General features: G+C 43.5%; 1 protein-coding gene across 2 annotated transcripts in view; it reads right to left on the bottom strand.

Moving 5' to 3' along the window:
• Positions 1-4,966: 4,966 nt before the first annotated feature.
• The window catches only part of LOC309648131 (uncharacterized protein), a 29,614-nt gene continuing 7,080 nt past the window's right edge, over positions 4,967-27,500 (bottom strand). Inside the window, exons 3-5 of one of the 2 annotated variants that reach the window (XM_082436337.1) lie at positions 20,109-20,204; positions 14,252-14,395; positions 4,967-13,377 (exon numbers count right to left, since the gene is read on the bottom strand). In XM_082436337.1, coding sequence (XP_082292463.1) covers positions 11,750-13,377; positions 14,252-14,395; positions 20,109-20,204 — 1,868 coding nt within the window. In that variant the 3' untranslated portion in view covers positions 4,967-11,749. The remainder of the gene's footprint in view (positions 13,378-14,251; positions 14,396-20,108; positions 20,205-27,500) is intronic. The other variant, XM_082436338.1, reaches the window with a different exon arrangement.

The following is a 27,500-nucleotide window of genomic DNA, read 5'->3' on the forward strand; positions in this document are numbered from 1 at the left end:
ACAGGTAATAAGGTGAATTGGTGGGGAAATGTAAAAAGGAAAAAAATCTCCTCCCAACCCAGAAAAACCTCTCCGAAAAGATAGTAGAGAAATAAAATAGTTTAATATTGTATAAGCATTAAACCAGAATGTGATGCACAGCACAGTTGCTAAGAGATTGCAAAGAATAAAACTCACCCTTTGATATAGCCAAACAGACACAACCCATTACATACATTTTCAAACAAACAATAATTAGTTCTCAAGTACTGACAGCACCATTTGTTACACATAGTTCATCCTAAATTTACCTGGTAGTTGGGGTGACTATCTGCTGTTACACTGGCTTTCTAGAAGGGAAAACTAACTTCTCAATTCTTTATGACAGGGGAAGTTTTGCTACTTGGAGCAAGGTGCCTGTCAAAGTTAGGCTCCTACTCTCCCACAGAAGCTGGGATGTAGGGATGCTATCTCCTTTGATGTCTTTGTTTCAAAGAGATGGATTCCTAGGTCTTTGAGAAAGACATTCCTGGGTTCGGAGTGTATTGGGGTGTTTGTGGAAAAGCAAGGCTAGTGTGGCTAAGAGCTGCATCTTCAGGGGTTAGAGTGGTACGAGGTAAGTTGGAGAGATAAAGGGAGGCAAATTGTGTAGAACTTTGTCAGCCATAGTAATGAGGTTCTAATATGCACCTGAACGTGTTCTAAAATGTACCTGTGGGGGACTTCCCTGGTGGTCCAGTGGTTAGGACTCTGCGCTTTCATTGCTGAGGGTCTGGGTTCAATCCCTGGCTGGGGAACTAAGATCCCACAAGCCGTGCAGTGTGGCAAAAAGAAAGAAAAAAATAAGGACTTGCCCTTGACCAGCTCCAGGAAGACCACTTCTGAGTCCTTGGAATATCTTGACTAGTGAGAGTGATTTTTATGCTTACACCTGTAGGTCCCACTGTATTATTATGACCAGATAATTCATGCTAACAATGTGACTCATGATGAAGGGTGGGCTTTGTATTGCCTGAGGCAGCACTACATCTTTGCCTTCTGCGGATCCTGAGTATCCATGGTAGGTCACTTAGGCGCTGCGAGCCTCAGTAAAGGAATCTGTGGACTCTGAAGCTTGGGTGACCTTCCCTTGTTGGCGATAACTGAACATGTTGTCACACATCTTTGCTGAAAAGTTGAGTCCCTGTGAACTGCACAGGGAGGGATCACCTGGAAGGGGTGCTTGGTTTCTCCCGGACTTTATTACACGTGCCTTTTTCCCTTTGGTGATCTCGGTCTGTGTCTTTTTGTTGTAATAAACTGTCATCATGAGTATCACAGCTCTTCTGAGTCTAGTGAATCCTCCTAGCAAACCACCAAGCCTGAAGGTGGTCTTGGGCAGCGAAGAACCATGAAAGTTTCCCTGAAAAAGAAAAGTTATGACCTAGATGGGTATTCTGGTAAAGGCTTCCCTAGGGAAGTGCTATTTGAGGTGAGATGTGAAGGATAAGCACTCACTCACTAGCCAAAGTGGGTAAGGAAGAGCCCTACAGCAGGTGGGGAAATGAAAAGAAACGGAAACAGGAAGTGAAGAGAGAAGAGCAGTCAGACACGTGCAAGAGAAAAGGCAGTAAATTAGGCACATCCCTTACCAGGTAAGGCCCCATGGACGGGCTATGTTAAGGATTCGGTTTTTATCCCAAGAGTTAAGGGAAGTCATGAAACACTTTAAGGGTGTGTGTGTTGGGCAGGTAGCAGGGAGTGAGATGCATCATCTAATCTGAGTTGCATCTCTGGTTTCACTGTGGAGAATGGATTGTAGAGGAAACATGGGTAAAACAAGACCTAATTACTAAACAGAATTAGAGGTGATAGATGATGGTATTATGGTCTAGGAAGGAAGTGGTGGATTACAGAGAAGAGGATAGACTTGAGAGGCATTAAAGAGGCAAAACTGGCAGCTTTGCATGTGGGGGATGAGGAAACAGAGGTAACCAGGCTGAGTAAGGGAGGTTTTTTTCTTGGCCATGCTGCATGGCATGTGGAATCTTAGTTCCTCAACCAGGGATCAAACCTGTGCCCTCTGCAGTGGAAACCTGGAGTCTTAACCACTGGCCCGCCAGGGAAGTCCCCTGGGATTTCTATCCTCGGTAACCAAACAGTGCCATGTAGTGTAGAGGCAAGACTAAAAGTGGATCAGGGGCTTCCATGGTGACGCAGTGGTTAAGAATCCGCTTGCCAATGCAGGGGACACGGGTTCGAGCCCTGGTCCGGGAAGATCCCACATGCCACCGAGCAACTAAGCCCGTGTGCCACAACTACTGAGCCTGTGCTCTAGAGCCCGCAAGCCACAACTACTGAAGCCCGCATGCCTAGAGCCTGTGTTCCACAGCAAGAGAAGCCACCGCAATGAGAAGCCCACGCACCGCAACGAAGAGTAGCCCCCGCTCGCTGCAACTAGCGAAAGCCCACGCGCAGCAACAAAGACCCAACGCAGCCAAAAATAAATTTTAAAACTTAATATTTGATAAAAAATTTAAAAAAAGACATGGCCTTATCTCATTCTTTAAAATAAAAGTGGATCAGAATCAGGGAGAAGTGGGAGCCATTTTAGGAATCGTTAAAAAGTGGAGAATGAGACATCTTTGAAACATCCAAGTGGGGACAGTAAGAAGACAATCAGGGGTTCAGGTCTAGAGCTCCAATAAGTCAGGACTGGGAAAATAAATTTCAATTTGTTCAAAGTAAAGAAGATAACTGAAGCCAAGGGTGCAGATGACGCCTTGGAAGAGACCACAGAGTGAGAAAAAGGCCTGTGAAAAGTATTTAGAAATTTCAAAACTGAACGGGTGACTAGAAGTGGATGAGTTAGCAAGTTAGAAAAAAAGAAAGAGGGAGAGAGAAACCCAGGAGAGTGATGTTACAGAACCAAAGAAAAAGAGTATTTCAAGAATGGAGTGGTCAACGGGGTCAAGTTCGGTCTCAAGAAAGACAAGGGCTTAAATTTTATAAACATGGGAGTCACCACTGACCTTGGCCAGAGTGGGGTAGAGGGTGGGACTGTAGCAAGGAGGTTCACAAGGTAGGGAGGCTTGGGAAGTGGAGAAAAATAGAGAAAGAGGTAATGGTGAAGTGCAATAATCGCAAGGAAAGGAAAATAGGTCCAAGGGGACTCCTCAGTTAAAGGGAGAGGGAGGAATAAGAAGTGAGATGTGGGACAGAGAGTGGTGCCTGACACTCAAGGCAATGTGTGAGGACAAATCAGTCAGAAAGGGTGAAGGACAAAAGAACAGGCAGATGAGAAACAGGCTTTAGGCAGCTGAGATCACAGGCACGGCAAACGTTGGGCAGACTCTGTGATGGGGAAAATGTTGTCGATTGCTTAAGTGTGATTCCAGGTTTCAAGGAGAGAGAAAGTGAGAAGAGAGCACATCAAATGTGTACGAAGATTTATACCTAAAATCAAGAGCATGAAATGGAACTAGAATGAGCAATATTAAGCAGAGAGGTTGAAAGATGACGTGGCTACAGATGCCATAAGGGACAAGGGAGGAAAGTGATGAGGATGCCTGTTAACCAGAAGGTGATCAAGAAAACAAATGACGTAGCAGGACTCGGGAGACGGCACACAGAAAGGCGTTTCTTCCTCCACGTCTCAGCAAGTTGGAGAAATCATACAGGGAGACTATCTGAATTTGTCATTAATGAATTTGTGGCCCTCAGTTAGTCACGCTTGGTCATTGTCTGAAGTGTGTGACTTTGAGAAGGGAATCTGGAACCATCTTTCTAAAAGACAAACACCAGGGGGGGAGGTAAGTGGCATCTTACTAACACCTTGGCCTATCGAATACCTGCTTTCTACTTGCTCACCTGGACAGCCTCTCCTTGGCATTGTTCTTTCCTCTGTCCATGACTCTCCACACCGTTCCAATTTAAAGATTGCATCTGGCTGGGTGCACTGACACCCTGCTTTCTGGAAATGCCTGATTTGCTTTGTTATATTCCTAGTATTTATCCTCTCATTAACGCTTTCAGGCATTGTTTTAAAATGTACGATTTAGTATCCTGATATGAGGCCAACAGATGATTACCGTTGAAGAAATACAGTTCTGTAAGATGAGGTCACGCCATGCTCCACAGGGTCACATGGGGATGCACTAGAGTGGAGTCAGAGGCAAAAGGATGGAGGCGGAAGTGTAGGCAAAGATTGTGTTGTCATTTTCACTGGGAGCATTGGGCCAGGTGAAGCCAGCAGGCTAAGTAGGTTTAGGATTAGCTAGTTGGGATAATTTCAGCACAGTTCAGAGTGCAGGGGCTGTCCTTAGTTTCCTGGGATCTAGGGAAGGGTCTTGAAGCATGAGAACTTGATAAAGGCAGTAGTTGTGGGGTCTGGGCTCTGGAATGGCTGGTTTGTATTTGAAAGGCACACCCAGTGGGGAAAATTATCTGGAGGAATCAGCTAGCTCTACGAGGCAGTCTCTACAGGATCAGCAAGGTCCCAAATGTTAGAACTTCAGAATAAAAGCACATACTTTAACACATGGATATCCGAAACAAAGGGAAGGAGAGTGGCCAGGAATTTTCTAAAAAGTCTTCCAGCAGTTAAGAACCAGGTCAGGAAGTACGAACAGGAAGTCAGACCACAGGGCCCATGGCACTGACACTGCTCTGAGGGAGGCAAAGTTGCCCATTTACCATTTAGACCTTTAACTGTGAGGTGTGTAACCTACCTGTGAGCAGATTACAAATCTTTAACCCTAAACTCTTAAGGATGACGTCATTGAGCACTCCAGAGCCGCTCCCCCCCCACCCCCGCCCCATCCCACAACTGAGACAGGAAAGGTTATCTGCAGGCCAGAGTGTGAGTACAAAGGGGAGAGGCACATACTCCCAGAGACCAGATTCCTGTAGGGGTCCAGCACCACGTCTCCAGCAAGGGCCCTCCCCGCTGGAGCCACCGGCTCCCACTCTCCCCAAGTGAAACTCACACATAGATCATGAACGCGACTAAGCCTGAAACGAAGTCTTTAATTAAATCTTGTCAGGTGCATTGAATGATGCACATATTCCTTATTTCTTTGTTGAAGACAGAAGCAAACAGCATCAATAGCAGGAACAAAGAGACAAGAAATTGACTTACGTGATATAGGAACACACAGGATCTGGCATTTACATCTTTATAGATAAGGGTAAGCAAGCAGTGGGTGTATTTGCAAGTCAGACCACTTGAAGCCATGTATCTGTATATATATACACACAGAAATACATATATATTAGGTCTATACACATTTATATACATATATATGGCCTCAAGTGGTGTACATACATACACACACATATACATACATATATTAATATTGGGAAGAGATAAGGTCCTTTGTCACCATACTGCCTCTGTACTTTGTCATCACTAAATTAAATCCTGGCGAGTTTGTTAAGTTCTACTTTGGCTGATTTTTTTTTTTTTTTTTTTTTTAACAATTTCACCTCAGAGTTATGACTCACTTTTTGTTGTAGGAAACTGTATTTGCTTAATGCTCGTTACAGAAGTCTGAATTAATCGGCATCTTAGTACCATTTAAGTCACTATGAAGACTTAACACAGCAGGCCTGAGACTGCTATTCTCTTGAGCTTGCAAGGTTCACCTCTGCAAGGGCTGGGGTTTGGGACCTTCGATTTCGGGAGATTTCCCATTAGTCCCACAAATGACGAGTGGCTCAGTGTGCCCAAGTTTTTTTGTTTACCTGTGTGGCTTAATGCCGAAGGTCGATCTATCCTTCTAGAGGTCTAGAATTTGGTATGTGCTAGAGTGTCCCCAAGAAACCCTGGGCACTGGGTCTCTAAGTAGCTTCCCCAGTAGACATTTCAATCTATTGCTGTTAACTCCTTGATGGAGCTTAAATTAGGCCCATCCTGTTGTGACTTCCCTGAGACGGGACCATTGCAGATTGTCCCTGGTTTCCTCTGGACTTCAGTCCTTGTGCCTTTTCCCTTGGCTGAGTTTGCTTTGCACCGTTTTGGTGTAATAAAGCACAGCTGCTGAGCGTAACAATATGCTGAGTACTGTGAGTCAGCAAATCACTGAAACTGAGGGTGGTCTTTGATGACCCAAAACAATCATTCATTATGACCACGATCTGGCCATAAAAGCTTGTGTAGATTTTCTTCAAGGTCAACGTATGTTCTATACGGTGTCAACTATATACACAGCTTTGTGTAAACACTGTGAGAGAGCCAAACATTATAAATTCCCTGCTGCATGTAGCCATTCACTAGAACACACATATACTGAGTGTCTACTAGGAAAAAAAGAACAGAATGGGACAGTGGCTGGATGTGGGTGATGATGAAAAAATGGCTGCAAAGTGTGTCTGGCTTGGGCAACAAGGCAGAAGACAGTAGGATTCACGGAGAATCCAGGCACCTTAAACACAACTCTGAACAATCTACAGGTCTCGGCTGTAAGATCTGTTCTCAGAAATTCTTGTGGATACCAGGCTTTTCATCTCTCCAGTTAATTTAGGATTTCTATCCCAACATCAAGATAAACCACCAGAGAACCATGACTTTGGACTATACAGTTTGGCCTGTTTTCTCAGAGTCCTTCTTTGGCATTATAAGTTAGGCAAAAATACAGAAGATGTATAAAAAAACCAAATGGAAATCAAACAACTGGAAAATTCAAAAACCAAAATGAAAACTCACTGGGTGAGCTCAATAGTAGATTATATACGAGACAGAAAGAAACCAGTGAGCTCAAAGAGACATCAATGGAAATTAATCAATGTGAGAAACAGAGAAAAACAGACTGGTGGAAACAAAAAGATGGGAGCCTGAGGGTCCTATGGAACAAGAATGTGAGAATTATCATTCACGTTACTGGAGTCCCTGAGAGGAGAAAAAGCGTGGAGTTGAAAAAATATTTGAAAAATAACTAAAAATCTCCCAAATTTGGCAAAGGGCATACACCACATGATTCAAAAAGCTGAGAAAACACCAAACAGGATAAACCCTAAAAATTCTATGCCAGGACACATCATAAACTGCTGAATATTATAATAAAAAACACTTTGAAAGCACTTGACGGAAAGGATGCCTTTCAAATAGAGGAACAATGGGTTGAAAGGCAGCTTTCTCATCTGAAACCATGCTGGAAAAAAGGAGATGGACAGAAGAAAAAACAGACATGTTTTCTTTTGTCCTAAAAGAACTGTGGACCCCAAGTCTTATGTCCCACAAAAATATCCTTCAGGAATGAAGTGAACATAAAGACATTTTTAGATGAAGAAAGAAAAAACATTTGTTAACAGCAGACATACCCTAGAAAAAAGGCCACAGGAAATTTGCCAAACAGAATGGAAATGTTAACAGAAGACTTGGGACTTCAAGAATGGAGAAACAACAATGGAATGGTAAAAGTAGAGGTAAACAGACTATGCTTCTCATGAATTTTGTGGAAAAAAAAAAAAAAAACAACACTTAGTTGAGGCAAAAATTACAATATCCAATATAGTTCTCAGTATACAATGAGAAAATACTTACAACAATTATATTAAGAGTAGGGAATGTAGGTGAACCTAATGGAATCAAGGTTTCTATACATCAAAGTGCTAAAATGCTGGTAACAGTCTGTGATAAGTTATGTATACATAATACGTAAAGAAAATTAAGATATATACTCAAAAACATTATAGACGTATCAAATAGAATTCTAAAAAATGTTAAAATAACCCACAGGAAACAGGGTGGGGGGAACCCAAATAATAAAAACTGGAAAACAAGAGGAATAATACAAAGGGAACACAAAAAAAAGATTAATAAAATGGTACAGTTAAGCTCTAACATATCAATAATTATTTTAAATTTAGACGATCTAAACCTACGAATTAAAAGTGGCAAAATGGATAAAAAAAAAGTATGACCCCAACTACATGCTGTCACAAGAAACTTACATCAAATATAATGATGTAGATGTTAAAAATAAAATTATGGAAAAATATAAACTACAAACATTAATAAAAGAATGCAGTAGTGACTATACTAATATCAGATAAAGTATGCTTCAAAGGCAAGAAAATGAACCCTTTTATTATGATTAAAGGGTCAATACACCAAGATGACATAGCAATCCTATATGTGTATGCACCAAACAACAGAACTTTGAAATACATGAAGCAGAAACTTATAGAACTTGTAAGGAATAGACAATTTCTCAATTATACTTCAGGACTTCATCATCCCTCTCTCTGCAACTGACAGAAATACTACACAGAAAGTCATCAAGGATGTAAAAAATCTGAGCAATAACCGCAACCAAGGGGATTGTGCAGACATTTATAGAAAGTTCACCCAGTGACAGCAGAATACGCATTCGTTTTGAGAAGCCTTATAGAACAAGATATACCACACCCTGGGTCATAAAACAAACTTCAACAAATTTAAACAGTCAAACCAAACATGAAACAAATAAGAAATCAGTAACAAAAAGATACCAGAAAATGCTCCAAACAGTAGGAAATGAAACAATATACTTCTAAATAATACATGGGTGACAGAGGAAGTCTCTAAGGGAATCAAGGGATATTTAGAACTGAATAAATTGTAATGAAAACTTGTGGGATAAAGCTGGAACAGTCTTGAAGGAACTTTAAAATACTTAATGATCCGTTAGAAAAGAAAAAAAAGTTTCAGATCAATAATCTCAGCACCCCTCAAAAAATAAAAAGAGCAAAATACAACCAAAGCAAAGTAGAAGATACGGTATCATAAAGATCCGAAATCAGTGAAATTAAGAACAGAAAGGTAAAGGGACTTCCCTGGCAGGCCAGTGGTTAAGACTCTGTGCTCTCAATGCAGGGGGCAAAGGTTCAATCCCTGGTCGGGGAACTAAGATCCTACATGCTGCATGGTGCGACCAAAAAAAAAACCCAACAAACAAAAAAACACCCAGAAAGGCAATAGAGAAAAATCAATAAAGTGCTGGTTCTTCAAAATGATCAGTAAAACTGGTAAATGTCTAAGATTGACAATGATTAAAAAGAGAGGTGACATATTTACAAAATCAGGAATAAAATGGGATATAAGTACAGACCCTGTTGCCATTAAAAAGATAGTAAGGGAATACTCCCAACAAGTCTCCAAATAAGAAAAGTTAGATAAAATGAAACATTTCCTTGAAGAGGACCAACTATCCAATTTATCCAATATGAAAACAGATACTCTGAATAGTTCCATACTTATCAAATAAAATAATATGTAACTAAAAAGTATCCAGAAAATCTCCAGGCTCAAATGGTTCACTGGAGGATGTTATGAAACATTAAAACAACAATTAAAAACAATTACACAGGGGATTCCCTGGTGGCGCAGTGGTTGAGAATCTGCCTGCTAATGCAGGGGACACGGATTCAAGCCCTGGTCTGGGAAGATCCCACATACCACAGAGCAACTGGGCCCGTGTGAGCCACAACTACTGAGCCTGCGCGTCTGGAGCCTGTGCCCCGCAACGGGAGGGGCCACGATAGTGAAAGGCCCGTGCACCGCGATGAAGAGTGGCCCCTGCTTGCCGCAACTAGAGAAAGCCCTCGCACGAAACGAAGACCCAACACAGCCAAAAATAAATAAATAAATAAATAAAGTAGCTATTAAAAAAAAAGGTCAAGCTCTATACATTTTAAACAAAAAAAATCAATTACACACTGTCTTCCTAAAAAATAGAACTTGGGAAGCCACTACCACCTCAACACCAAAACCAGACAATGGCAGTAGTTACAAACAAGCAAACAAAGAATGACAACTACATATCATCAATCAAGAGATTATAGGAAAACCTGCTCAAAAAAATATAATCAAACGGAATGTTTCAATATATATTAAAAAATTTATACTCCACAACCAAGTGGGGTTTATTCCAAAGATGCAAGGCTGGTTCAATATTCAAAACTCAATGTAATACACTATACCAATAGGCTAAAGAAGAAAAACCAGATGATCACATTAACTGATGGAGCTAAAGCATCTGACAAAATCCAACACTCATTCATGACAACAAAAATCTCAGCAAATTAACAGAGGGAAACTTTCTAGACTTGACAGGAAAACTCTATGGAAAAAAAAAACTTACAACTAACATTGTACTTGATGAAAAACTGACCGTTTTCCCCCTAATATCAGAAACCAGTCAAGGATGTCCTCTCTTCCTACTCTTACTCAACATCATACTGGGAGTCCTAGCTAAGTGCATAAGAAAAGGAAATAATACGTATACAAATAGGAAGAAAGAAAACTATTTGCAGGGGCTTCCCTGGTGGCGCAGTGGTTCAGAGTCTGCCTGCCGATGCAGGGGACGTGGGTTTGAGCCCTGGTCTGGGAAGATCCCACATGCCACGGAGCAATTGGGCCCGTGAGCCACAACTACTGAGCCTGCGTGTCTGGAGCCTGTGCTCCGCAACAAGAGAGGCCCGCGCACCGCGATGAAGAGTGGCCCCCGCTCGCCGCAACTGGAGAAAGCCCTCGCACAGAAACGAAGACCCAACACAGCCAAAAATAAATAAATTAATTAAAAAATTAAAAAAAAAAAAAAAACTATTTGCAGTTGACAGTTCTATGCAGAAAATACCAAGGATTCTATCCAAAGAAATGTCTAGAAATAACTGAGTTCAGCCAAGGCTGCAAGATACTAAACTACCACCCCCCAGAACAATTATCTTTCTGTATACTACTAAAGATCATGTGGAAATGAAAGTTTAAAACAATGCCAATAGGGAATTCCCTGGCAGTCCAGTGGTTAGGACTCCTCGCTTTCACTGTAGGGGGCCTGGGTTTGATCCCTGGTGGGAGAACTAAGATCCCACAAGCCCTGAGGCCAAAAAAAAAAAAGCCATTTACAAATCACTAAAAAAAAAACAAAAAAACCCCAACAACCTAGACATAAATCCTAACAAAAATGTAGAGAACCTATATTGTTCAATATTATAAAATGGTAATGAAATATCAAGAATTACTTAGATACATGAAATGCCATACCATGTACTGTGTTCATGGTGTTGCTTTTAAACAAATTGCTCTACAGGTTTAAATCAATTTCTATAAATACATGAGCAAGGTTTTTTTGCATCCTAAGATTTCTATGGAAAGTCCAAGGAACTAGGAAAGCTAAGTTAATTTAAATAATGAAAGAAAGTATTCACTTTACCCAATTTTAAGATTTACCGTATAGCTACAGAAATTAAGTAAACAGATTGAATCAATAAAAAGTCTGAACGTCTGGTGTTCAAAACCACCAAAAGAACCATTTGTTTTTTTAAAAAACCAAAGCCTGAAACAGTCTTAACTGGTGCAATAAAACGTGCCCGTGTGTCATATGTGTATCTTTATCTATTTAAATACCTGTCCTCAAGTGTCTAACTCTCCCAATACTGGACAGCAATGAATGTATATATAAGACACATTAAGGGTCAAGGCCCTTTGCCTGTGAAATAACATTCCCCTCACCCCAAGTAAACTAAGGGATCCATGACAAAGTGCCATAACCTTGACAGAGAAGTCTCAAAGAAACTGTGTTTGCATTTCATTTTTTCATCTAAGTTTCCACCTTCTTTTTATAAAAATTCCTGAGATAACATTGCAGTGTAAACTAAGGGAAAAACGTAGCTAAAGTTTTCCTTAGTGCACAATAAACACTGGTCTCTCCCTCACAGATGAACTCTCAGATGTAGAGTAAGGCTCTAGGCAGGGTCAATTTCTACAATGCGTCTTTACACAACTACTGATGATCCGTGACAGGTTTTGTCACAGAGAAGATACTTGTGGGGTTTCTCTTTGGTATGTACGATCAGATGTTATGGTAGGTGTTTTCTCCTGTAAAAGATTTTCCTCGGTGTTTACATTCAAAAAGTCTTTCCCCAACAGGAGTTCTCGGAGGGTGACTGAGGTTTGCCCACTGGTGAAGGTTCTTCCCACATCTGTCACACTGACAGGGTTTCTCCCAGTATGAATCCTTTGATGCTGAGTGAGGGATGAGCTACGACTGAAGGCCTTTCCACATTCACTGCACTTATAAGGCTTCTCTCCAGTGTGGATGATGGCATGTCGAATGAGGTTTGTGCTCCAGCAAAAGGACTTCCCACACTCCAAGCATTCATAGGGCTTCTCTCCACTGTGAATCCGCTGGTGCCTCGTGAGGCCTGACCTGCGGTTGAAGGCCTTCCCACACTCCGTGCACTCAAAGGGCTTCTCCCCAGTGTGGATGCTGAAGTGCCGAATGAGGTCTTTCCTAGTGCTAAAAGCTTTCCCACATTCTTTGCACTCAAAAGGTTTCTCTCCAGTGTGGGCCCGTTTATGCAAGATAAAAGTGGAGCAGTGGGTGAAGGCCCTTCCACATTCAGTGCACACAAAAGGCTTCTCCCCAGTGTGAATCCGCTGGTGCCTCTTGAGGTATGATCTGTGGTTGAAGGCCTTCCCGCACTCGAGGCATTCAAAGGGCTTCTCCCCAGTGTGGATGACGTAGTGGTGAATGAGGGCTGCGCTCTCACAGAAGGCTTTCCCACATTCACTGCACTCATAGGGCTTCTCCCCAGTGTGAGTCTGCTGGTGCCACACGAGGTATGACTTGTGTTTAAAGACCTTGCCACATTCAAAGCACTCATACGGATTCTCACCACTGTGGACGATGTGATGTCGAAGGAATCCTGGCCTATGTCGGAAGACTTGCCCACATTCTTTGCACACGAAGGGTTTTTCCCCAGTGTGTCTCCTCTTATGTAAGACAAAATTGGAGCGGTGGGTGAAGGCCTTTCCACATTCACTGCACTTGTAAGGCTTCTCCCCAGTGTGAATCCGCTGGTGTTGTGTAAGGTAGGACCTGCGGTTGAAGGCCTTCCCGCACTCTGTGCACTCATAGGGCCTCTCCCCCGTGTGGATCATGTGGTGCTGGAGGAGGTGTGTGCTCTTAATAAAGGTTTTCCCACACTCTGTGCATTCATAGGGCTTCACGCCAGAGTGAATCTTTTCATGTCCAGCAAGAAGGTGTTTCTTGTTAAAAACTTTCCCACATTCGTTGCATTTAAAGATACTTTCCTCTTCTTGAATAATGGGATCATTACCAGATCCACATGAGTCATGGTCATAGACAGCACCTCCTGGAGGGACCAGCTCCTCTACAATTCTTGAACACACACCACCAGCTGTCCCCAAACTGCCATGTTCAGGACTCATTTTCTCAGGAAGCTTCTCCCTCTGGGGGTCCATCCCTGGTCCCAAGTGTCCTTCCTGCATTTCCAATGGCCCATCCTGATCCTTGGTTTGTCCCAACTGGGAGTCCGCTGGGCCTCCTTGTATTAGTTCCTGGATAGAGGCTCCCTCAAACAGGGTTGGCTCACAAGTGGTAGGTTCTGTGGTCTTGGGTTTTCCTTTGTCAACTGAAAGAAACCCAATAAACAAGGCCCATTAGTAATACCAACAAGGATGAAACAAAATTAGCATTTCAGTGAAAAAGATAAAGATGAAAACAGTGCCTCTGTGTCTGTTTTGCTACCTCTGAATCTCAAGATTGTAACTTCTTTCTTTCTTGGTCATTAGACTGCCGACACCTTGGAAGCCAGACCCAGTAAGAGACTCTGCAATGGACATAACACCACAATTTCACAGGCTTGGCTGGACAGAGTAATAATGCCTCTGTGGGCTTTCAGTTTCCTTTAATCAAACACATCCCACGTTGCTGTAAGAACACTAGGAAAAGGGAATTCCATAATGGTACAGTGGTTAGGACTCTGTGCTTTCACTGCCAGGCCCAGGTTCAATCCCTGGTAGGGGAACTACAATCCCGCAAACCAAGTGGCACAGCCCAAAAAAAAAAAAAGAACACTAGGAAAAGGCATCTAATGCAGCCCTGGTAAAAGACAGGAAGTGTATTAATGCAAATTCAACTATCTCCAAAGAGAAGTATGGTCCTTGCCCCAGCTCTAAGGAAGTAACCTGTAAACTGGGTATCTCCAGAGAGACAGGTGTGTCTTTGTTGTTCATGGTAAGTCCCTAGGGATGTACATGATACTTTATGACAACACATGACTCACTATGGGCCCCTAGATAGTTTATGCTAAAGAGATGACATTAGGTCTGGGTAAGGTCTGGCCACAGCAGAAAGACCAAACATGTAATTAGAAAGCTGGGGCTTTGAACCACGAGTTATCAGCTGGATCTCTGGAAAGGGAAGAAGGGTGGAGACTGAGTCCCATGTACAATGACTCAATCAATCATGCTTCTATAATGAAGACTCAATAAAAATCTGGATACCGAGGCTCTGGTGAGTTTCCTGGGTTGGTAACACTCCATGCACATACTGCCAAATATCAATTCCAGGAGGTAACGAGACGCTGAAGACACGGAAGCTTCGTGTCTGGAACACCTCCGGCTCCTCTTCTAATCTGTATCTTTTCCCTGTAACAAACATGATTTGTGAGCATAACAGGTTTTAGGGAGTTTTGTGAGTCTTCCTAGCAAATCACTGAACCTGAGGGTGGACTGGGAAACCCCTCGACATGCAGATGGTTCACAAGACCTGGGCAGACTTGGCAGTCCTGGAGTTCTGTATTTCTAACCTTGAGTTTGGCTAACTGTGTGCAGGAAGAGACCAGGCGAGTCCTACTGGCACCACTGGCGTTGCCACAGAGAGGAGGTGGGAAGGACACTATAACCTTAGGACACAGAATGTACAAAGGTCCCCCAGACCATAAGAATGGTATTGACAAGAATCCAGGGAAGCTGATTCCCATGGTTTTGACTTGGGTTACAGTGAGGACTCCCAGGACAGGGCTCATAAGGCAGGAGGTGAGCAGGACTGGGATGGACACATTGGGTCTGTTATGCCCGAACAGTGTGGCGAAAAGACTAGCAAAATACACATGACCTAGATGGAGAAAATGTTAATAGTTTACTTGAAGACATTAAAGAGAACCTATACCAATGAAGAATTTAACGTGGGGGAAGGTGAAATTGGAGAACGATGGTCAAAAGGTACAAAATTCCAGTTGTAAGATAAACAAGTCCTAGGGATGCAGTGTACAACTCGATAACTGTAGCTAACACTGCTGTATGCTATAAAGAAGCAGTTAAGACAGTAATCCTAAGAATCCTCATCACAAGGAGAAAATTTTTTTCCTTTTGTCTTTTCTTCTTTATTTTTTATTCTATTTATATGGGTGTCAGCTGAACCTACTGTGGTAATCATTTCACAATATATAAATCAAACCATCACGCTGTATGACTTAAAACTTATACAGAAGGGCTTCCCTGGTGGCGCAGTGGTTGAGAGTCTGCTTGCCAATGCAGGGGACACGGGTTCGGGCCCTGGTCTGGGAGGATCCCACGTGCCGCGGAGCGACTGGGCCTGTGAGCCACAATTACTGAGCCTGCGCGTCTGGAGCCTGTGCTCTGCAGCAGGAGAGGCCGCGATAGTGAGAAACCCGCGCACTGCGATGAAGGGTGGCCCCTGCTTGCCACAGCTAGAGAAAGCCCTCGCACAGAAACGAAGCCCTAACAAAGCCATAAAATAAAAAAATAAATAAAATAAAAATTAAAAAAAAAAAATTAGAGATGCTTTCATTTAAAAAAAAAACAAAAAACAACAACAACAAAAAAACTTATACAGAGGACTTCCCTGGTGGCACAGTGGTTAAGAATCCACCTGTGAATGCAGGGGACATGGGTTCGATCCCTGGTCCGGGAAAATCCCACATGCTGTGGAGCAACTAAGCCCATGTGCCACAACTACTGAAGCCCACGCTCTGCAACGAGAAGCCACCGCAATGAGAAACCCGCACACTGCAACAAAGAGTAGCCCCCCACTCGCCAAAACTAGAGAAAGCCCATGCGCAGCCAAAAATAAATAAATAAATTTCTTTTAAAAAATTAGTAAATAAAATAAATGGAGCTAGAAAAATGGGAGACGTGCTGGGAATAAAAATACTGTATTCCGGGCTTCCCTCATGGTGCAGTGGTTAAGAATCTGCCTGCCAATGCGGGGGACAAGGGTTCGAGCCCTGGTCCAGGAAGATCCCACATGCCGCAGAGCAACTAAGTCCATGCGCCACAACTACTGAGCCCGTGTGCTGCAACTACTGAAGCCCACGTGCTGCAACAACTGAAGCCCGTGCATCTAGAGCCTGTGCTCCACAACAGGAGAGGCCACTGCAATGAGAAGCCTGCACACCACAACGAAGAGCAGCCTCTGCTCGCCACAACTAGAGAAAACCCACACGCAGCAACGAAGACCCAACACAGCCAAAAAAATAAAATAAACAAAAATAAATAAATTAGACAAGCCTCTTAGATATAGCCTCATCCACCAGAGGGCAGACAGCAGAAGCAAGAACTACAATCCTGCAGCCTGTGGAGCAAAAACCACATTCACAGAAAGATAGACAAGATGAAAAGGCAGAGGGCTATGTACCAGATGAAGGAACAAGATAAAACCCCAGAAAAACAACAAAATGAAGTGGAGATAGGCAACCTTCCAGAAAAAGAATTCAGAATACTGACAGTGAAGATAATCCAGGACCTTGGAAAAAGAATGGAGGCAAAGATCGAGAAGATGCAAAAAATGTTTAACAAAGACTTAGAGAATTAAAGAACAAACAAACAGAGATGAACAATACAGTAACTGAAATGAAAACTCCACTATAAGGAATCAACAGCAGAATAACTGAGGCAGAAGAAAGGGTAAGTGACCTGGAAGACAGAATGGTGGAATTCACTAATGCGGAACAGAATAAAAGAAAAAGAATGAAAAGAAATGATCGCTTCTTGGCCTCTTGGCTAAGATCAAGTGTAGAATGAAAAGAAATGAACACAGCCTAAGAGACCTCTGGGACAACATTAAACGCAACAACATTTGCATTATAGCGGTCCCAGAAGGAGACGAGAGAGAAAAAAGACCCGAGAAAATATCTCAAGAGATTATAGTCGAAAACTTCCCTAACATGGGAAAGGAAATAGCCACCGAAGTCCAGGAAGCGCAGAGAGTCCCATACAGGATAAACCCAAGGAGAAACACGCCAAGACACATAGTAATCAAATTGGCAAAAATTAAAGACAAAAAAAATTATTGAAAGCAGCAAGGGAAAAACGACAAATAACATACAAGGGAACTCCCATAAGGTTAACAGCTGATTTCTCAGCAGAAACTCTGCAAGCCAGAAGGGAGTGGCATGATATACTTAAAGTGATGAAAGGGAAGAACCTACAACTAAGATTACTCTACCTGGCAAGGATCTCATTCAGATTCGATGGAGAAATCAAAAGCTTTACAGACAAGCAAAGGCTAAGAGAATTCAGCACCACCAAACCAGCTCTACAACAAATGCTAAAGGAACTTCTCTAAGTAGGAAACACAAGAGAAGAAAAGGAACTACAAAAACGAACCCAAAACAATTAACAAAATGGTCATAGGAACATACATATCAATAATTACCTTAAACGTGAATGGATTAAATGCTCCAACCAAAAAACACAAGCTTGCTGAATGGATACAAAAACACGACCCATATATATGCTGTCTACAAGAGACCCACTTTAGACCTAGGGACACATACAGACTGAAAGTGAGGGGATGGAAAAAGATATTCCATGCAAATGGAAATCAAAAGAAAGCTGGAGTAGCTATACTCATATCAGATAAAATAGACTTTAAAATAAAGAATGTTACAAGAGACAAGGAAGGACACTACATAATGATCAAGGGATCAATCCAAGAAGAAGATATGACAATTAGAAATACATATGCACCCAACATAGGAGCACTTCAATACATAAGGCAACTGCTAACAGCTATAAAAGAAGAAATTGACAGTAACACAGTAATAGCGGGGGACTTTAACACCTCACTTACGCCAATGGACAGATCATCCAAAATGAAAATAAATAAGAAAACAGAAGCTTTAAATGACACAATAGATCAGATAGATTTAATTGATATTTATAGGACATTCCATCCAAAAGTAGCAGATTACACTTTCTTCTCAAGTGCACATGGAATGTTCTCCAGGATAGATCACATCTTGGGTCACAAATCAAGCCTCAGTAAATTCAAGAAAACTGAAATCATTTCAAGCATCTTTTCTGACCACAGTGCTATGAGATTAGAAATCAGTTACAGAGAAAAAAACGTAAAAAACACGAACACATGGAGGCTAAACAGTATGTTACTAGATAACCAAGAGATCACTGAAGAAATCAAAGAGGAAATCAAAAAATACCTAGAGACAAATGACAATGAAAACACGAAGATCCAAAACCTATGGGATGCAGCAAAAGCAGTAAACTTCCCTTCTAAGAGGGAAGTTTATAGCGATACAAGCCTACCTCAAGAAACAAGAAAAATCTCAAATAAACAATCTAACCTTACACCTAAAGGAACTAGAGAAAGAACAAACAAAACCCAAAGTTAGCAGAAGGAAAAAAATCATAAAGATCAGAGCAGAAATAAATGAAATAGAAACAAAGAAAACAATAGCAAAGATCAATGAAACTAAAAGCTGGTTCTTTGAGAAGATAAACAAAATTGATAAGCCATTAGTCAGACTCATCAAAAAGAGGGAAGAGGACTCAAATCAATAAAATTAGAAATGAAAAAGAAGTTAAAACAGACACCGCAGAAATACAAAGCATCCTAAGAGACTACCTACAAGCAACTGTATGCCAATAAAATGGACAACCTGGAAGAAATGGACAAACTCTTAGAAAGTTATAACCTTCCAAGACTGAACCAAGAAGAAATAGAAAATATGAACAGACCAATCACAAGTAATGAAATAGAAACTGTGATTTAAAATCTTCCAACGAACAAAAGTCCAGGACCACATGGCATCACAGGTGAATTCTATCAAACATTTAGAGAAGAGCTAACACCCATCCTTCTCAAACTCTGCCAAAAAATTGCAGAGGAATGAACACTCCCAAACTCATTCTACGAGGCCACCATCACCCTGCTACCAAAACCAGACAAAGATACTACAAAAAAAGAAAATTACAGACCAGTATCACTGATGAATATAGATGCAAAAACCCTCAAAAAAATACTAGCAAACAGAATCCAACAACACATTAAAAGGATCATAAAAAAATTAATTTAAAAAAGTAAAAAGAAAACAACTGTATTCCTATCTCACACTATACTCAAATTCTACCTCAGACCAAAAAGAGTTAACTGTCAAGTGCCAAGCTTAGAACATCTTAGAATAAAACAAGAATATCTTTTTGATATTGGGGATAGAGCAGCATCTGTAACTGATAAAAGTATCAGGAATGTACAAAAAAAAATCCCTACAAACAAAAGGGAAACAAGGTAACAGAAACACAGGCATTTTCCATGAAATGACATTTCAAAGAAGAAAATACAGTTGTTTCTCAGTATCCACAGCTGATTAACTGGTTCCAGAAACCCCCTGCTCAATACTAAAATCTGCAGATGCTCAAGTCCTTTATAGAAAATGGTGGAGTATTTGCATATAACCTACACACATCCTCCTGTGTACCTTAAATCATCTCTAGATTGCTTATAATATCTAATACAATGTAAATGCTATATATTGATAAACAGTTGCCAGCACTAGGCAAATTCAAGTTTGTTTATTTTTAATTTATTTTTTTGGCTGCATTGGGCCTTTGTGCTGCACGCGGGCTTTCTCTAGGTACGGTGTGCAGGCTTCTCACTGCGGTGGCTTCTCTTGTTGCATCATGCAGATCCTGCATGCTGCGAGGCGTGGCAAAAGAAAGAAAGAAAGAAAGAAATACAAAAAAAGAACAAGTGCTTCCATATGCTGAGCACCAAGATGCTGGAGTCTGTCTGACATGGCAGCTAAGATTTAACTTGGTCAAACTTATATATACAAAGACACAACGAGATCCCGAAGTTCACTAGGGCCAAACAGCTGGTGATCGGTCGGCACCCAAGTTTCAAGCCCAGGCAGCTGAAGCCCAAGACACATCTCAGCTCATGCACGTCTATCCTCCAGGAGGACAGAGGGACCTGGGGTCAAAGGGCTCCGTGGCCTCCAGACCACCACAGAGACCCGAACAAGATGCTTCCCCAGGGAACCAGGGCCAGCGGCCTCCCCCTGCAGGGTTTCCCAGCTGCCCACACCTTGGCTCCTACCTGGACAGGTGCTGCGGGAGAGGTCTTCCTTCACTGTCCACAGCTTCTGCCCCTGCTCCAGCTGGAAGATCAGCTCAAGTCTGGGAACAGGACACCCTGTTCATGGAGAAAGGAAGAAGACACTAGGATTTCTGTGAAAACAAAGAAAAGCCCTCGATCTACTGTGGGACTTCAAGATGTGGACAAGACCTCAGAATGAAGCTGATTCCATCCACAGAAATCCTGACCTGTAACCTGGAAACCAAGGTCAAAAACACCAATGTTGCGGGCTTCCCTGGTGGCGCAGTGGTTAAAAATCCACCTGCCAATGCAGGAGACACGGGTTCAAGCCCTGGCCCGGGAAGATCCCACATGCCGTGGAGCAACTAAGCCCCTGCACCACAACTACTGAGCCTGCGAGCCACAACTACTGAGCCCATGTGCTGCAACTACTGAAGCCCACGCACCTAGAACCCATGCTCCCAACAAGAGAAGCCCACAATGAGAAGCCTGGACACCACAACGAAGAGTAGCCCCCGCTCGCCGCAACCAGAGAAAAGCCCGCATGCAACAACAAAGACCCACTGAAGCCAAAAATAAAATAAATAAATTAAAAAAAAAAAAACCAAACACCAATGTTGGGATCCAAAGACTTTAAACTGTAGTGCTGGTTGTGTAGACAACACCTATTCCCTTTGACCTCCATTGCACAGAGTTCCAACTCTATTCAGTTGCAGCCAAGAGACACAGAGAATATGACCCCCCCCTTCCAGAAGGTGTTTACTAATTAACCCAAGTGAATTTCAACCACCTGTGCATTAAAACCTCCTGAGACGTCTGGTTCACATCCAACTGAAACCAAATAGGGACTTCCCTGGTGGCACAGTGGTTAAGAATCCACCTGCCAACGCAGGGGACACAGGCTCAAGCCCTGGTCTGGGAAGATGCCACATGCCGCGGAGCAACTAAGCCCATGCACCATAACTACCGAGCCTGTGTGCCACAACTACTGAAGCCCACACACCTAGAGCCCGTGCTCCGCAACAAGAGAAGCCACCGCAGTGAGAAGCCTGCGCACCACAACGAAGAGTAGCCGCCACTCGCTGCAACTAAAAAAAAGCCTGCGAGCAACAACAACCCAACGCAGCCAAAAATAAATAAATAAATTTATTTATTTTTTTAAAAAAAGAAGAAACCAAATCTCTGCAGATGAGGCCCGGATAACTACAGATTTATAAAAACCACCCCAGATTCTGGCATCAAGGGAGGGCTGAAAACTCTGGTTTCCACCAACTTGCAGGTGACCTACACCAGCCCTCTGGGGTAGAGAGCTCTAGTCCAGGATGGCTGAGTGAGGGGACCGGCCGGTGCTGGAGTCCTGCAGCAGCCTGGGTCGCCTGTGAGGGAACCTGCCCGAGGCCCTAGACCAGGAAGAAGCAGACAACTGGGCTGGCACCCACCAACCCGGTAGCCAGCCCCACCTCTGAGCTTCGTACTGGTGAGGTAATAAATTTCCTCCGGGGTGAAGACTGAGCCGGTCTGTCACATGCAGCCAAACACAGACGCAGGGGAAAGACACACGGACTCGGGAGGAAGTCGATGGCAGAGGTGCGAGGACTCGCCGACAGCTTCTCTGGCAGGTCCAGGGTTCGCCAGTCATCACTAAGCAATGCACTCTCCTGTGTGCTCCGTGCCCAGCGGGGGCTCAGCGACAGCGACGGGACCTCCCTTCAGCTGTCAGGAGTTACGCGCCCTGCGACCTCAGGGCCTTTGCACATGCTGGCCCTTCTCCCTGCAAGGCTGTTCTCTCCCCACCTTGCTCCTTCCAGCCACCTCTCTTTGGGTCTCAGCTCAAATGTCATTCCCTGAGAAGACTCTGCTGAACAGTGGCTGAGTCCAGGTGCTTAATCAATCCACCACGTCACTATGAACTTTTAACCTTAATAATAATTGAAAAGTTAACGTTTATAGGGTGTAACCATATCCCAGAGACTGTACCAAGTAATTTAAATGCATTATGTTGTTTAAAATGGATGGAATAATTTAAAGAACTCACATATTTAAAATATTGACTCTTTTCAGTCAAAGTAAGGTATGCCTCCATTGATCTAAGTATTTTTTTAGATACCAAGCAAAATTCTGAAGAGCGCTCCTCCTGTCTAGGTCTGCAAGGGCTGTGAGTCCCTAGCTGCCACCTGATCTGCGAAGAGACGGAGCACTTAGTCTGTCTCGCCACGGTCAACACACCAAGTTTCTGGGCTGGTGACCCCGGGGCAACCAGGTAACTGACTACTGCCTAACGCCAAGGCCACCCCATAGACGGTTGGGATTCAAGTGTGATCAACTGAGCCAACAACACTGAAGTCCGCGGGGGGCCGCTCAACTGAGTTGCCCACCACCCTGTGAGAGACTGACGGCACTGCCTGCCCTCTGAGGGCACACCTGGCCAGAGTCCAGGCACTGGTCCCTGGAGCAATACAGGGATCCGAGTGGCATAGGGCACCCCCCTCACACATGCCATGGCACAGAAGAGGCTTAGACTGCTTCACAGGCAAACCTTGCCATGGCTGCTTGCCTAACTGTTGTTGCAGTTTGCCTCAACCGTGTAGTGAATAAGAGATCCCATCTCTGGAGACTGCTAGTTCAACGTATAATGGCAGGAGAAACAAAGGAATAAGGAATATTGTTCTTGCTGCCCTCTGAGACACCCGAGGATGTTTCTCAACCTACTCCAGATTGTGTAAGCCCGGCCAGTGTGTCCGGCACTCGTGAGTGCTGCTGCAGACCAGCATGTGGAGAGCTCTTCCTCAACACCAAACTGTCACCCTGTCAGGACACTGCCACCACCACTGCTGTCCTGAGGCATGAGCCCCAGCCCCTCCCTAGAAAGGCAGGCTGCCACTCACAGTGGTTGCCACTTGGGACTGCTAAGAGCCTACCAGGTAAATACCCAAATAAAAGAAAGAAAAACGGTGGGGGGGGGGGAGCAGAAAGGTGACCCCTCCCCCCTACCCCCCCCAAAAAGATTTTGTTTGGAGGCAGAAAAAAAATGAGTGGGGAGGAAGGGGCTCGTTATGCTGTGGACCAGGGCCATCCAGGGGAGAGGCTGCATCTTGGAGGCCCCAGGCCCCTCCCCTCTTTCCTCTCCTCAGCAGGAGACAAACTACAACTAAAACCCAGGGCTTTAAATGGCTGAAAAGCTCAAAAAGAAGAAAGAAGGGGAGGGGTGCACACTATTAACCTTACATATCAAGCAAATGCCAGGTCTAGCAAACATAATACTGGTTCTAGACTACTTATTGATTTAAAAGCAGTAACAACAACAAAAAACCCTAGATAACAGGGAGGATAAAAGTTTAAATAACATACAACATATAACTAAGTTAGAACTCTGTCTATACTCTGACCCAATTGGAAATCCACAATTTATACACTAAAATTTATATAATAATTTATTATATAATAATTACATATGGCATAACAAAGTTTATATATTAAAAAAAAAAATTTATCACCAAAACAAAACAGGGCACTGATTGGTTTGTCTGACTCCACAACACAGGTTCTAAATTATCTTTAGAATTTGCTAAAATGCACCAACTGACAAAACTTCATGAATTTAATACTGGGGCTCAAATCACAGTTATACCTGGGGATCTCACTAAATTGAAACACTCTACTCCACCATTGTAAAAAATACCTAAATATTAAAGACAAAAAATAGGTATATCTCACTTTGACTGTAGCTTTGCCTGAATTTCTTATAGCCCTAGTACCCACTGTCCTAAAGTATCCCATATTGGGCATAGATGCTCTGACACAATACACAATTAAAATAAATTTTTGGCACTTACAAATTAATTGGCTTGATAAAAATGGGACCCTACAGACCCGAGTTAAAATAATTATTCAGCCCAATGTAAGTTGAAAAGGGGTCTTTGGGGAGTAAAACTTTTATATAAGACCTAATTAATCAAGGGGTGATGATCCCCACTGCTTCTCCACGTGACAGCCCAGCTGTGCGTGTTCTTAAACCTAAAAAAACACAGGGCACCTCGCTGTGAGCTACTGCAATCTTAATGCCGTGGTCCCATCTGTTAGGGTCCCTGTTACTGACTGAATTGTGTCTCCCTAAACTGCATGTGTTAAACCCTAATCCCCAGAGTGATCCTATATGGACTTAGGGCCTTTAAGGAGGTAGTTAAGGTTAAATGAGGTCATGGGGTGGGGCCCTGATCTGGGAGGACCGGTATCCTTTTAAGAGGAAGAGAAGGCCTCTCCAAGCCAGATGAAGTCAGGTAAGGACACAGCAAGAAGGTGGCCAGCAAGAGATCCTTATCAGCAACTGAACTGGGACTTCCAACCTCCAGAGCTGTGCGAAAATAAAGCTGCTGTTTAACCACACAGTAATGGCAGCCTGAGCTGACTAACAAGATCCACACACCCAATACCCAATATTATTAGAACCTGGTAATTACTCTTCAATTACAGATGTGGCTAACGTGTTCTGCTGGTGTGTATTTTGACAGCCTCTCAACCACGGTTTGCCTTCGCTCTGAAGGCAAATAGGACTCCTCTCCCAGGCTGCCCCATGGGCTGGCTCAACAGCTCTGCCAACACCCACACCCTCTGCAGCCAAGACCTAAGCTGCACCCACCCACCTCTCTCCAGGAGCACAGGCGATGTTACATCAATGACAACCTCGTCTAAGGAGATTCATTTGACACACTTGTGACAGTGAGTCCAACACCTTTTAATCCTTTGGGGACTAGTTTTAGATAAAAATACTATTTACTATTACTTTGGGTCTGGTGGCCACATATTCCTCATTTATAAATTTTATTTACTCTCCCTGATGCTGACACTTGCAAATCAGCCCACCTTAAATGGGACTCCCTCCAACAAAAGCTCTAAAATCTGCTCAAAATACTCTTAAATAGCCAGTCCCATCAGTGTCCTCAGAGACTCCTTCACCAAAGAGGCTTTGACAACCTCTTCTCACACCTCCTCGAGTTTCTGAATCACCTACCGGGGCCACAAGATGCCCAAGGGCTTCTGATGTAACAGACTGCCCCCCTCAGCCTGGTACTATATGCTACTAAAACAACAACTAACTATACACAAGGCTCTCCAGATAATGAAGGCTGTTGCAGACCCCGAGCCACTGACCGCCACACCCAGTTGCCCATCAAGCTTTGGATCATGGCAACAACACATCACAAGTTCAGCACAGCTCCTGAGGCCCCAGGACAGGATGGAACCCAACCTGGGCCCTCTGACATATTCCTCTTGTAGGACAAGGTGGGTCCTTGCCAGATGCCGTGGTGCTGGAGGAGGGCACCCCTCCCCACAGCCCTTGGCTACCTGGGGAGCACCTTGGGATTAAGTGAGTGAACAGTTGTGGGAGTCTGTGGATCTCTTACATCCACAGCACATGATGGAGCTCAGTAGAATGCTGCTGCTTTCCATCCCGTAGCCAGAATGTCCAAATAAAAAATGGGACCTAAGAAACATTTCTTGGCCTATTCAGGAGGTCATCTTTGTACTACATGCCCTGATCAACAAACGGCCTCCTCTTCACATGCATTATAAACTGTTAGGCCATTGCTTAAAAACTGCCTCCTTCAGGAGGTCATCTTAGTACTAGATGCCCTGATCAACAAACGGCCTCCTCTTCACATTCATTATAAACTGTTAGGCCATTGCTTAAAAAACTGCCTCCTTCAGGGTAAAGAAACTGTCTCACAAACACCCCAAAAGGAAGTCAAAATCACATGTCCTTACATTTATAAAGGCCACAACGCTAGGCCTTGCCAGGAAGCTCCTTACTCCCTTTGGAATTACAGACATTACTGACAATAACCAAGATACACATTTCACTTCTCAAATTGCACAATGCTGGGCTCTGGAGAGAGGTAGTCAATAGAGCTTCACGGCCCCAATAGGCCCCAAATAGCTGGTTTAACTGAAAAACGTAACGATTTCCTTAAACAACTCCTTTTCAAACTCCAGTCTGACAAACAAACCCCTCAATGGGCCTCTATCTCACCCCTTAGCCTTAATTCAAGGCTCCCTGAATCACATACCTTTAAAAATGTCCCACTGCCCTTTCCTACTCTGGAAGGGAATGTGCCTCACCTCTATGTACACAAAGACTCGTTCTACAGGAGGCCATTCACACTGTCTCCCCTGCAGTTACACACAGAGCTTCCCATCATCCCATGAGGCTGGAGACCAGAAAGAGAGAGCACACGCTCTCGGCACCCATTAACCACAGACTACCCCACAGGCCAGGCAGCTGGTCACCTGATATGGGATCCATTTGCCCTGAACTTCAAAACAAAACAAAACAAACAAACCAAACCTTGAAGAACAGCCATATGCCATTCCGGTAACTGTTGCTCTTACTATAACTGGTCTGGGTACTTTCATTGGTTTATAACTCAGAGGCCTGAACCCTCTGAGGAAGCCACTGTTTCAACCAAACACAGAAAATACTGAGGCCCACATCAAGTCAAGTGCGTACCCACTTGCAAAGGATACCCTGCCCCACGTCCCAGACCAAGACCTCACTGATGAAGATGACTTCACCTGGGGACACGAAAACCTTCACCCCAGCAGATACCCATGAACTTCCTCTCCTAAGACAGAAATCAGACCTGGGACCTTTTTGCTTTCTTCTATTAGGGACTCTATCATGTTCCTGAGCTGCTGTCTGTGATCCTAGTATATGCCTCAATCTGCCAAAAGGGAAATCTCCAATTTATAGCTGGTTGGTCAGGACAGGTTGTGAGGACTTGTGACTGACATCTGAAGTGGGTGGGTGGGAGATGGAGGGGCTGTCTTATGGGACTGAATCCTTATTAACCTGTGGAGTCTGTGCTAACTCTAGATAGTTATTAGGGTCAGAATTGCCTGGTATGGAAAACCCAAACGTTTGATATCACAAGTGTTATGAGGAAAAAGGATTTTGTTTGTTTGTTTTTTAAATTAATTTATTTATTTTTGGCTGCGTTGGGTCTTCATTGCGCATGGGCTTTCTCTAGTTGCAGCGAGTGGGGGCTACTCTCCGTTGCGGTGTGCGGGCTTCTCATTGTGGTGGCTTCTCTTGTTGCAGAGCACAGGCGCTAGGCACACACGTTTCAGTAGTTGTGGCACAGAGGCTCAGTAGTTGTGGCTCACGGGCTCTAGAGCACAGGCTCAGTAGTTGTGGCGCATGGGCTTAGCTGCTCCTCAGCATGTGGGATCTTCCCGGACCAGGCTCGAACCGGTGTCCCCTGCACTGGCAGGCAGATTCTTAACCACTGCGCCACCAGGGAAGTCCCATGTTTATTTTTTACAAATACCACACTAACATGCACACACATGTATACATACAAAGCCATACTTTTAGCACACCTTATAACTCCTGAA

Source organism: Balaenoptera physalus (assembly GCF_965194825.1).
Source record: "Balaenoptera physalus genome assembly, chromosome: 19".
Classification (NCBI taxonomy): domain Eukaryota; kingdom Metazoa; phylum Chordata; class Mammalia; order Artiodactyla; family Balaenopteridae; genus Balaenoptera; species Balaenoptera physalus.